This window comes from Rhincodon typus, chromosome 36 (genome assembly GCF_021869965.1).
Source record: "Rhincodon typus isolate 14 chromosome 36, sRhiTyp1.1, whole genome shotgun sequence".
Taxonomy (NCBI): Eukaryota; Metazoa; Chordata; class Chondrichthyes; order Orectolobiformes; family Rhincodontidae; genus Rhincodon; species Rhincodon typus.
Genome location: NC_063367.1, coordinates 5,572,337 through 5,583,957, shown reverse-complemented (window position 1 = coordinate 5,583,957; position 11,621 = coordinate 5,572,337). Strand labels below are relative to the sequence as shown.

General features: G+C 40.9%; 1 protein-coding gene across 1 annotated transcript in view; it reads right to left on the bottom strand.

The window, feature by feature from the left end:
- Positions 1–9,329: 9,329 nt before the first annotated feature.
- The window catches only part of LOC125481051 (zinc finger protein 592-like), a 38,135-nt gene continuing 35,843 nt past the window's right edge, over positions 9,330–11,621 (bottom strand). The window contains exon 5 of the mRNA XM_048617025.1: positions 9,330–9,389. Within this exon, the coding sequence (XP_048472982.1) occupies positions 9,330–9,389 (60 nt within the window). The remainder of the gene's footprint in view (positions 9,390–11,621) is intronic.

Below are 11,621 nucleotides of genomic sequence, written 5' to 3'. Positions count from 1 at the left end.
CCTTTGATGATATGTACACACAGATATCTATATTTGCATATATCATTGAATCCGAATAAACTTTGTTTTGCTTTCAGTATACTTTCTTTGATTGTGTCTGTGTAGGTGCATATCCTGGGGAGTCTGTGACGTAGTTGTAGTGTTTCTAGAGTAGTAATCTAGAGTAAATAAGAATTAATGAGGTGCCAACCAAATGAAGTTACAAAACAGGCGTACTATTTTTGTTATTCATTCGCAGAACGTGGGTCTCACTAGCTGGGCAACATTTATTGCCCATCCTAATTGCCCAGAGGGCAGTTGAGAGTCAACATTGCTGTAGGTCCAGGGTCATATTTGGCCAGAGCAGGTAAGGATGACAGTTTCTTTCCCTAAAGGACACTAGTGAGCCCGATAGATTTCAACAGTCAGCAATAGTTTCATGGTCATCATTAGACTCTTACGTTCAGATTTTTTGATTGAATTCAAACTGATTCAGCATCTGAGGAATCATGAATGATGCTGAAAATTGTGCAGTCATCAGTAAACATCCCAATGGTAGGATTCAAATCCAGGCCCCTAGCGCATTACCTCAGTCTCTGGATTAATAGACTGCCACTAGTGTTAATGCCACTAGGCCATTGCCTCACTTCCCCAGTACTTGCATATGAAACAGCATAAGCAGCAACTGATAGGCAGCTAAGTGATTCCCTAACCAATAGATGAGATTTAAGCTCTGCTGCCCTGCTTCCAATCATGGATGGTGGTGCATAATTAACAATGCACTGGCAGAGAAGACTTCACAAATATCCGCATTCTCAATAATGGGTGTGACCGGAACATCAGTGCAAATGATAAGGCTGAAGCATATGCATCAATTATTAGTCAGAAGTACCAAGTGGATGGTCCAACTCTGCCTCCTTTGAAGATCCTCAGCAACACAGGTGCCAAGTTTAAGCCAATTTGAATCATTTCAATATCAACAATCAACAGACAGCACTCCTTACTGAAAGGCTATGTGCGCTGACAACATTGCAACAATAATATTGAAGACTTGTGTTCCAGAATCTGCTACTCCCTTGTCTAGTACAACTACAATGCTGGTATCTATTTTTCAATGTGAAAAATTGCTATTATGTCCTATACACAAAAACCAGGACAAATCCAACTCACTAATCACTGACTCATCTGTCTACTCTTGATAATCATAAAACTATGGAAGAGGTTATCAACAATGCTAACAACCATCATTTGCTTAGGACTAACCTATTCACTGATCCTCATTTTGGCTTCCACGAGGGTCACTCAACTCCTGACCTTACTACAGTCTTGATTCAAACATAGACAAAAGAGAGGAGGTGAGAATGATGACCCTTGACGTTGAGGCCTCATTTGATACAGTGTGGCACAAAGAAGTTCTAGCGAACCTAGTGTCTGTGGAAATCAGGATGGGGAATGGTGGTTTTTGAAAGTCAGTCATCTTAAGTTCAAGAAATTTCTGGCGGAGTTGCTCAGTGAAGTGTATTGGGTCCAACATCTTCTGCTGTTTCATCAGTGACCTTCCCTCAATCAAAAGATCAGAACTGGGAATGTTCGCTGATAATTGCATAACATTCAGCCATTTGTGACTCCTCAGACACTGAATCAACCCATGTCTAAATGTAGCAAGATCTGGACAATTTCCAGGCTTGGGCTGACGTGTCAAGTCACACTTGCATCAGATAAATGTGAGGTCAACTTCAACAAGAGAGCATCTCCTCATATCGCCTTGACGTTCAATGACATTATTATAGCTGAATCTCCCACTATCAATATTCATGGGGTTACTATTGTCCAGAAGCTGAGCTGGATTAGTCATTTAAATATTATGGTTATAAGTACAAGTCAGACGCTAGGAATCCTGCTGCAAGTAACTCACCACCTGACCTCCCCCAAAGCTAGCTCACCATTTACAAGGCTCGAGTTAGGAGTATGGTTGAATACTCCCCATTTATCTGGTTGAGTAGAACCCTAACACCCAAGAGGTTAACATCTAGACAAAGCAGTTCACTTGATTGACATTGCATCCACAAACATTCACTCCCTCACCATCACTGTACAGTACCAGCTGCATTAGCACTGCGGCAGTTCACCAAGGCTCATTAAAGAACACTTTCCACACCCATGACCACTTCCATCTGGAAGGACGAGGGCAGTAGATACATAGGAATACCACCATGTAAAAGTTCCTGTTTAAGCTATTATCGTCCTGATTTGGAAATGTATTGCTGTTCCTTTACTATTGCTAGATCAAAATCCTGGAACTCCCTCACTAACACAATGTTGGTGTACCTGCACCACATGGACTGCAGCAGTACAAGAAGGCAGCTCACCACACCTTGTCAAGTGCGTCTAGGGATGGGCAACAAAAAGTTGACCTGGCCAGCGAAACACACATCCCATGAATGAATAATGGAAAGGAAAATAAAATGATCAGCAAAAGTGAACAAAAATTTTTAATTAAGCCTACATAAATATTCCAAGCAAATGTGGAAAATTATTAGTGTAGATAATTTTGGGATTAGTTTGCCTGAAATGGTTCAGATGTTGTAATCAACAAAGTGAAATGAAGTCATCCAGTCAACGAACTGGAAATTATGGCTGCTGTCTCTACATTTGCATTATATGGAAATCACAGGTAAGTAAAGAATACTGCTCGATTAATAACCTGGATTTTCAGTGAAATTGATAGGTTCTTGCTGACACAAGGCAACACTTAATAGGGGATTGGAGAAGGCAGGTTTAAGCTACAGAAAGATCTACATTACATGTAAATGCTAAGAAAAAAACTCCTTAAAATCAAGAGAACCAGTTGTTGTCAACTGCATCGACTATTTAAGGTTTTGGAGTAAATTTGTAGCTCAGGTTGTGGGTGTTGGTGTTGAAGTTGGTTGGCTCGCTGAGCTGGTTTGTTGTTCCGCAGACGTTTCATTACCGTGCTTGGTAACATCCTCAGTGCAGCCTCTGATGAAACGTCAGTGTGTTTTCCCGCCTGGCAGTCCATCGCAACGGACCCCAGAGTTTAAAAGCCAGGCGGAAAAACACACCGATGCTTCATCAGAGGCTGCACTGAGGATGTTACCAAGCATGGTAATGAAACGTCTGCGGTGCATTGACTATTTTTAAAATTACTGTTAGGGAGCTGATAAATGAAAGTGAATCAGTCAGTTTAGGGTTTGATTTTGAAGCTAGATTAAACTGATGAGCTGAACATCTCCCCAGTTTGCTGGTATATTTTGGGATCCTGTGTGAAATGTGTTCAAACAGGTGCGATCCAGAACTGTCAAATGAGTGTTAGTTTTATGCACACAACTTAAGACATAACTGCATCTAAGATGCCACAAATGGGCAGTTTTATCCAGAAAGGATATTGTTATGGTATTACTGCTGTAGAGGGTGAAAATGTCATATTGCTGCCCATGAATGAAACTCCTGAGATTGCTGATTAAGTGCAAAGGGAGCATCCCTGACCTGTCAGGTGTATTTCCTTTAGAATGCCCTGTGCTGACTAGATGCTTGAAAAGATACATTTTTCTTTCCCAGAGATTCCTCAGTCATTAAAGTCTATCAAGTGTAAAAACAAAAGCTCTAACCTATTAAATATTAAAATGGTGAATTATGATTGGTGAAATTATTCTTGCAGATGTGAAGCACTTGAATTTCATTCATAGTTTAAAACCTTTTCATTATTTTCATCAATAACCAACTAAATATTCCATGTAATTATTTTGTTTTCAATTTATCTGAAGACAGTGGTACAATTTCCATCATTACTGAGAGGGCCGTTTTAAACAGGTTAGGTGAAAGAGATTACGGCTGCGCTTCATTCTCCATCACTCACTGGACCCTATTTTTCAGATATTTGTATGATACAAGCACAGCTACAATAGACCTTCACTGCTGCATCCCTTGTTTTCCAAAGAGTTCTCTGGGTGCAGTAAGTTTTCCTCACTGACTTTACTTTCATTACTCTTTCTGGTTTCAAGTGTAAATGGTCATTTTTACAGACTCTGAAGATGGTTTACTTCTGAGAAGGAGTACATTGGAGATTATGTTGATTCTCTTTCTTTTCTCCATGCCATGCCCAGTAGGTTCAGTAGTCTTTTTTGACTTGTTTGCCTCAATTGTGCACCACATGGTACATTTATCATCATCAGAGGAGCATAAAGTAGCATTTATTATTTTTCTTTGAACAAATGAATGGGAGGATATGGAAATTTGCAGCATTTGTGAAATTGAAAACAGTTGACAGTTTTTCTTAGTTTTAACAGTTAACTGTCATTTTGGCTCAGTATTTTGTTATTCCCCCACAATATGTACATTAATGCCACTCATATGCAGATAGAATCATAGAATCCCTACAGTATGGAACAGTCCATTCGGCCCATCAAGTCTCCAGCGTCCCTCTGAAGAGCATCTCCTCCTCTCTCCCCTCCCCCCCCAATCTACCCTCCTACCCTGTCCCTGTAACCCTGCATTTCCCATGGCTACACCACCTAACGTATGTGTCCCTGGACACTGGCCATGCTAAATTACCCATAAACTGCACATCTTTAGACTGTGGGAGGAAATCGGAATGTCTGGAGAATGTGCAAACTCCACACAGACAGTCCCCTGAGGCTGGCATCAAACCCAGGTCCCTGGCAATGTAACGCAGCAGTGCTAACAACTGAGCCACCATGTTGCCCAGATCTCTGAGATGCTGTCAATGCAGAAATATCATTGCTACAGTATCTTGTATGACTGTGGCAGATGACAAGTAACCTTGAATCTTGAAATTATGGATGAGCAAGGTAGAAAGATAGAATGCAAAACCTTTGGTAAACAAGAAACCAGAAAAATTCACAGTACTAAGCAGGCAGAACATAGATTCTTGTTGATAAGTCAGGAGTCTGGATTTGCATCAAAAAGAAGTTCCAAATTAGATCTCAGAAGTGTTGCCAATCTCATGTTGACTATATAACCTTAGCTTCTGTCCTGATTTCAGTAAAATAATTAAAGTAGCATTTTCTTTTATGCAAATATGTGGGCATTTCTGTTTTAAAATATTTGAATGTCATCTGGATTCACAATAGACGTGGACGGTGGGTAAATTTGCTTGGAAATCTCTCAGCCCTGAAAATCTCGTATGTAGCCCTGCAAATTCTCAGGCAGCCAAGAAATTCAAGAAAGGTTACCCTGTGTACTTTGATTAGTACTATCGAAATTTAATCTGTGAAGAGATGCTTCAGTCACAGATTCTGTCACTCCAACTTTGCTGCTTCATCTTCTGATCATAAGTCCTCTCCCACTTTTTTTTCCTGATTTAAATCTTTGACCTTTTGGGTGTTTGATTTTCTTGGGCATTAGCATATCCTGGAAGTTGGGCAGGGCTCAGTCCATTGCAACGGTAAGTTAACCCAGCAACTTGTTGAGCTCGTTGTCATTGCAGATGGCGAGCTGGAGTTGGCAGGAACAGACGCAAGTTATTGACCCCAGGGCTTGTTACCAGCCAGCTTCAGGATCTTGATCCCAGTTAGGAGCTTCAGCCTCTCCATATCAGTGTAGTTACCCTTCTGTGTTGTACAATAGCCAGTGGAGGTGGTACTGGAGACTGACTATTGTGAAGTATATCTTGGTTTGGTCTGAGCAGCTACTAGCCACTATGTTCGCGCGCTCCACACTATCTCTGTCCTATAGTTGTTCCCCTGCCTGGGAGGCTTGCCAAGCACTGGCATCAGGCCCTGGGGGATCCATGTATAATTGTGACCAGGCTGGGTTTTGACTAGAGATAGTAGGAACTGCCAGTGCTAGAGAATCTGAGATAACAAGGTGTAGAGCTGGATGAACACAGCAGGCCAAGCAGGAAAGCTGATGTTTGGGTCTGGACCCTTCTTCAGAAATGGGGGAGGGGAAGGGGATTCTGAAATAAGTAGAGAGAGAGGGGAAGGCGGATGGAAGATGGATAAAGGAGCAGATAGGTGGAGAGGAGACGGACAGGTCAAGGAGGCGGGGATGGAGCCAGTAATGGTGAGTGTAGGTGGGGAGTTAGGTTGGAGGTTGGTCAGTCAAGGGAAGACGGACAGGTCAAGCGGGTGGAGATGAGGCTGGTAGGTAGGAGGTGGGGGTGGGGATTGGGGTGGGAGGAGCGGATAGGTGGGAGAAAAGATGGACATGTCAGGGAGGCGGGGATGAGTTGGGCTGGTTTTGGGATGCGATCAGGGGTGGGGAGATTTTGAAGCTTGTGAAGTCCACATTGATACCATTGGGCTGCAGGGTTCCCAAGCGAACTATGAGGTGCCATTCCTGCAACCTTCGGGTGACATCGTTGTGGTACTGGAAGAGGCCTAGGATGGACATGTCGTCCAAGGAGTCAGAGGGGGAGTTGAAGTGGTTCGTGACTGGGAGGTGCAGTCATTTGTCGCGAACCGAGTGTAGGTGTTCCACAAAGCGGTCTCCAAGCCTCCGCTTGGTTTCCCCGATGTAGAGGAGGCCACATCAGGAACAGCAGATACAGTATACCACATTAGCAGATGTGCAGGTGAACATCTGATAAATGTGGAAGGTTTTCTTGGGGCCTGGGATGGGGGCGAGGGCAGAGGTGTAGCGGCAGGTGTAGCACTTCCTGCAGTTGCAGGGAAAAGTGCCAGGGTGGTGGGGCTAGTGGAGAGTGTGGAGAGACAAGGGAGTCACGGAGAGAGTGGTCCCTCTGGAAGGCAGATAAGGGTGCGGAGGGAAAATGTCCTTGATAGTGGGGTCAGAGTGCAGGTGGCGGAAGTGGCGGAGGATGATGCGTTGGATCCGGAGGTTGGTGGGGTGGTACATGAGGACAAGGGGGGATTCTGTTTTTGTTGTTATTGCGGGGAGGGGGTGTGAGTGATGAGTAGCGGGAAATGCGAGAGATGCGGTTGAGGGCGTTTTTGACCACTGCGGAGGGGAAGTTGCACTCCTTGAAAAACGAGGACATCTGGGAGTGGAATGCCTCATCTTGGGAGCCGATGCGGCGGAGGCAAAGGAATTGGGAATGACATTTTTGCAGGAAGGTGGGTGAGAGGAGGTGTATTCTAGCTGTGGGAGTCGGTAGGCTTGAAATAGATATTGGTTTCTAGGTGGTTGCAGACATGGAAACAGAGGTCCAGGAAGGAGAGAGTGTTTTTGGAGATGGTCCAGGTGAACTTAAGGTTGGGGTGGAAGCTGTTGGTAAAGTGGATGAACCGTTCGAGCTCCTCATGAGAGCACGAGGCGGCGCCAATACAGTCATCAATGTAACGGAGGAAGAGGTGGGTGATAGGGCTAGGATTTTGACTAGGATGGGTTTGCACCTTGGGTAGTCGGCACTGGTAACCAGCAGTCCACACTGTTTATGATGTCACTGTGTCCCTCACCCACCGCAGTGCAGAGTGAATAAAAATGGTACAATTTTTTAACAAATCCTCTTTATGGGATCCAGAAGCCACTGACAAGGCTAGCATTTATCACAAAATCCTAACTGCTTTTGAACTGCAGAGTTTGCTAGGTCATTTCAGAGGGCAATTGAGAGTCAACCACGTGACTGCATCTGGAGACAAATGAATGCCATATTAGTAGAGATGGCAGGATTTCCCTTCCTAAAGGAGATTGGCGAACTAGATGTGTTTTTACAATAATCAATTATGGTTTTAGGGTTCTGAGATTAGTATTTTTTGCAATGTCATGTTTTATGTACTTAAATTAATTTAAGTTCCTGCAACATTATCTTGTAGTTGAGTCTTACTTAGTTCTGTTCAGTAACCTGATAATTTGAACTGATACTTCTAACAAGGTGTCATAAACTAGAATTGAGTTGGCAGGGTTGTTTTTCATCCTGCAGTGAGAAAACATTATCTAAGTTGTCAGTGAAGCACTATTGGTTTCCAGTTGAATTTCACAAATAGATTATAACATTGAATCTTATTCCTTATGGTAAAGTTTTTCTGTAGATTTACAACCCATGTTCTTTTTGTATACCCTGTAATTTCTGCTTCATTGCACTAAATAGTTGGAATCTGTTTATATAGACAATAGTTTAGTATTGTAAATTGGAAGATTTATTTGGAATCCAAATTTGAGAGAAAATACCGAGGAACTAAGGAAGAGCAGTATCCTCAGCTCCTCGTGAAAATAGAAAACAAAACTCCTGAGAAACCAAGAAGTATCCCTCAAGAAGAACTATTGAAATTTTTTTCCAACTCCTGAATATCCTTGAGTTCATTGAGACCTTGGTATCGATATTATTTCATTAACTAAATTAATCATCTTAAGATTAAAATAAATTGATTACTGAGGTCTGTCTTCCCTAGCCAAACACCCCTTTATCTGGTTGATGTTTGTTCTATGGGTAATGTCTATTCACCTTCCTCCTACACATAACCGCAGCCTATGCACGATAAAGAAAGTTGAGAGAAACTTAAGGTCATGCTTCATAATCGATAATTTGAAAAAATGTACTAGACAAACTCAGTAGGCTTGGCAACAACTATGAAGAGTGAAACCGAGTTAATGTCTCAAGTCCAATAAGGCTCTTCTTCGGAACACAAAATTTCTTCCAAAAGTGAGTCATATTGGACTAAGTGTTAACTCTGTCACAGCACAGTTGCTGCTGACTAGTTCCAACACTTTGTTGTTATTTCAGATTTCTAGCATCTACCATACTTTTATTTGAGTCTTGTACTGAATTGTTGCACTGTTTAAAGTATCACTATCACAAAAAAAAACTTTAAACTTTACAGTGACATTAAATAGAACTACTTTTGGGGACTAAATTGGTTCAAGGAGCTTCTGAGCAATCAATTGAAAAAAAAAACAGCATAATTTACATAGTGCAATTGTGCTTATGTTTGTGACAGTATCTTTGTTGCTGTTCCATCTGTCTTAGTATGTGTCCTATCAATCAGCTGGTTGGACAAACCTACTATTTTTCTAAAACATGGATTAGTTGAGAAACATCCTCTTCAGTTACATCTGATCCTCTGCAATGATATGTAGAACCTTCCATTTTCAGAATCCCTGATCTCAGATATTACTTGTTCAGTTACATTGTCACTTTTTCTTCGACTATAGCTGCAAGTGATTTTCACAATATAAAGTTCCTCAGTTAGAACATGATCCATTGTTACACCCTCAAATCCTGGCATTACAAGGATGCTACATTGAGAACTTGTTTGGGACTGGAATAAACAGATTGAATTCATCCAACTGCATTGCAGTTTCTTAACCAAATCATAGAATCATGGAATCTGTACAGTGTGGAAGCAGGACATTCGGCCCAGCAAATCCATACGCAACCTCCAAAGAGCAGAAGAGATGGATTAAGAAACTCAAAGTTTGCATATTTCGAGATCATCGGGTTGCATTTTTGCAATGTTATGCTTGTAAGCCTAAAATTAATATGTTGAAGATCTGAAACAAAAACAGAAATTGCTGGAGAAACTTAGCAGGTCTGACAACATCTCTGGAGAGAAAGCAGAGTTAATGTTTCAAGTCCAATGATGCTTCTTCATAATAATTAATGCAAACCTATCAGCTATCACAGCATCCTTTGGCTATTAAATACAACCAGTTTAACCCCAAGAACAACTAGTGATGACATTTCTCACTTAATTTTGGTAGCACACGAAATTGGCAGCAATGAACATCTTGTGTAGTAGAAACCACATTATGGGAAGACTATGCACCATGTCGATTCTATGCCTCTGGAGACTTTTCAACTGCAGCTGTCAACAAATCTCAATTCCTGTTATTTTTCTGCATCTGGTTCTATTTTTAAATACTTATCCAGTTCCTTTGTGTTCTATGGTCCATATTCCATGATAACTCTACAGAAAAAAGATTCTCCTACCTGACCCTTCTTTGACAGCGAATCCCCTAGATTTGTGCTCCCTTATTGCAGGCTTATCAATGAATGAAAATATTTTTCAATATTTATCCACTCTGAGGTGCTCATGTTCATTAAAACCCATTGCTTAGGCCCCTTGACTGCCTCTTTTCACAGTGAAATAAATCTAGGTTTTCAAATCTTGTAATGCTTTAACTCTCCTAAGTTGGTGTATCTTTACTAATGTCTTAGCTCTTTACTGTTCCCAACATTTTCCCAATAATGAGGTGACCAGAACTGCATTTGATAGAGTAATCAATGTCCCAATGTATTTCGGAATAATTTATTTGTTTTTGTACTCCGTAATCGTGTTAAGCCCAATATTGTATTTGCTTTTCAAACAGCAGTGCTCTTTTTTTAAAAAGATTAAGGTTTTAGGTTCCTGTCTTACTCACTTCTAAGAATCTTAAAATTTTAAGATAAACTTTCATTTTCCCATTTTTTAAAATAAATTACAATTTCACTTTTAAATTCAACTGATACTGTTTTCTAACAATACAGTGTTGGATTCTTCTATGTAATTTGCCACACCCCTAATTTTATATCACCAGTCTTTTGTTTCATTCCAAATCGCATTAACTGATAATGGCCTATGCAGAACTTTGAGCGATGTATTACTATTCATGTCCTACTGTGAAGAACATAAAGGGGATAAGAAAAAGGAAGATGGTCAATCAAACGTGTCCCCATGCAGTCATAGTGCAAGGCAATCAAATCTTCCCAAAGTCTGTGCTTCTTTAAAGAAAAGATGCAGCTCTAACCCAGTGATGGTAACTGCGGACCTTTAAGATTTCTGTTCATCTCGAGGGTCGCCAGCCTTTTCAAATGACTCCTTATCAGTCATCACTTAGGGGACAAAATTTTGAACAGTGTTCTAGTTGAGGTTTAACTGTAATATTGTGCAAAGACCATTTTGTGTTTTATAGTGGATTATCCAAGTGATATATTCAAAAGTTCTCTGTGTTTGTTGTAGTCTAGTGGAACAAGTTGTGGGGATTGATATTCAAGTAGTAAAACATGTTGAACTTTCTTCTATTCAATAACCATGAATTGTGTACATATGGTTGGCATTATTTCTACTCATACATAATAAACTTGCATTAATCTATATTCAGTGACATTTGCCAGATACATCTGCCGTTATTTCTTTTATCTTTGAACTGTTGACTAAGAAAGGGAGATACTGCTTTAAATCAAGGAAACTATGCAAAGAAATGTTTGCGGTTTTAAAAAAAAGGGTCATGTTTACTGGAGTACAGTAAACTTGTGAACTATGTTCAATGAAAAGGCACCATTTATAATGAGAGCAGAAGCAGGTAGAACAGAGCCAATGAGTTTTGAACTAAGGCATAATTGCTTGACAACATTTTTATTGGCTCATGATCTGATGACCATGACTTGAGGGGCCATTGCTGCACAGAACCACCTTGCCTATAATGAGAAAGCAGCAAAAATCTTTGTGGCTGTCTCCTGTGTGGAGGTTCTGACAACAGCTAGCTGGCTTTTATTCACTTTTCTCTGCCAATTGAATGAGGAGTAAATTGCCTTCGGAGAAATTGAAAGGGCAAGTTCTCAACCAGCGAATGAAAGACAACTTTAGTGTGCAAATAACCTTGCGTCAAATCGAAAGGAAGCAAAAGAATTCCTCAAATCCCATGGTCCGGTTTGATATAATGAAATAGTATTTCCCTGTTTTTTTTCACCATTTCCATCCTAGTATTCATATATTGTCCTT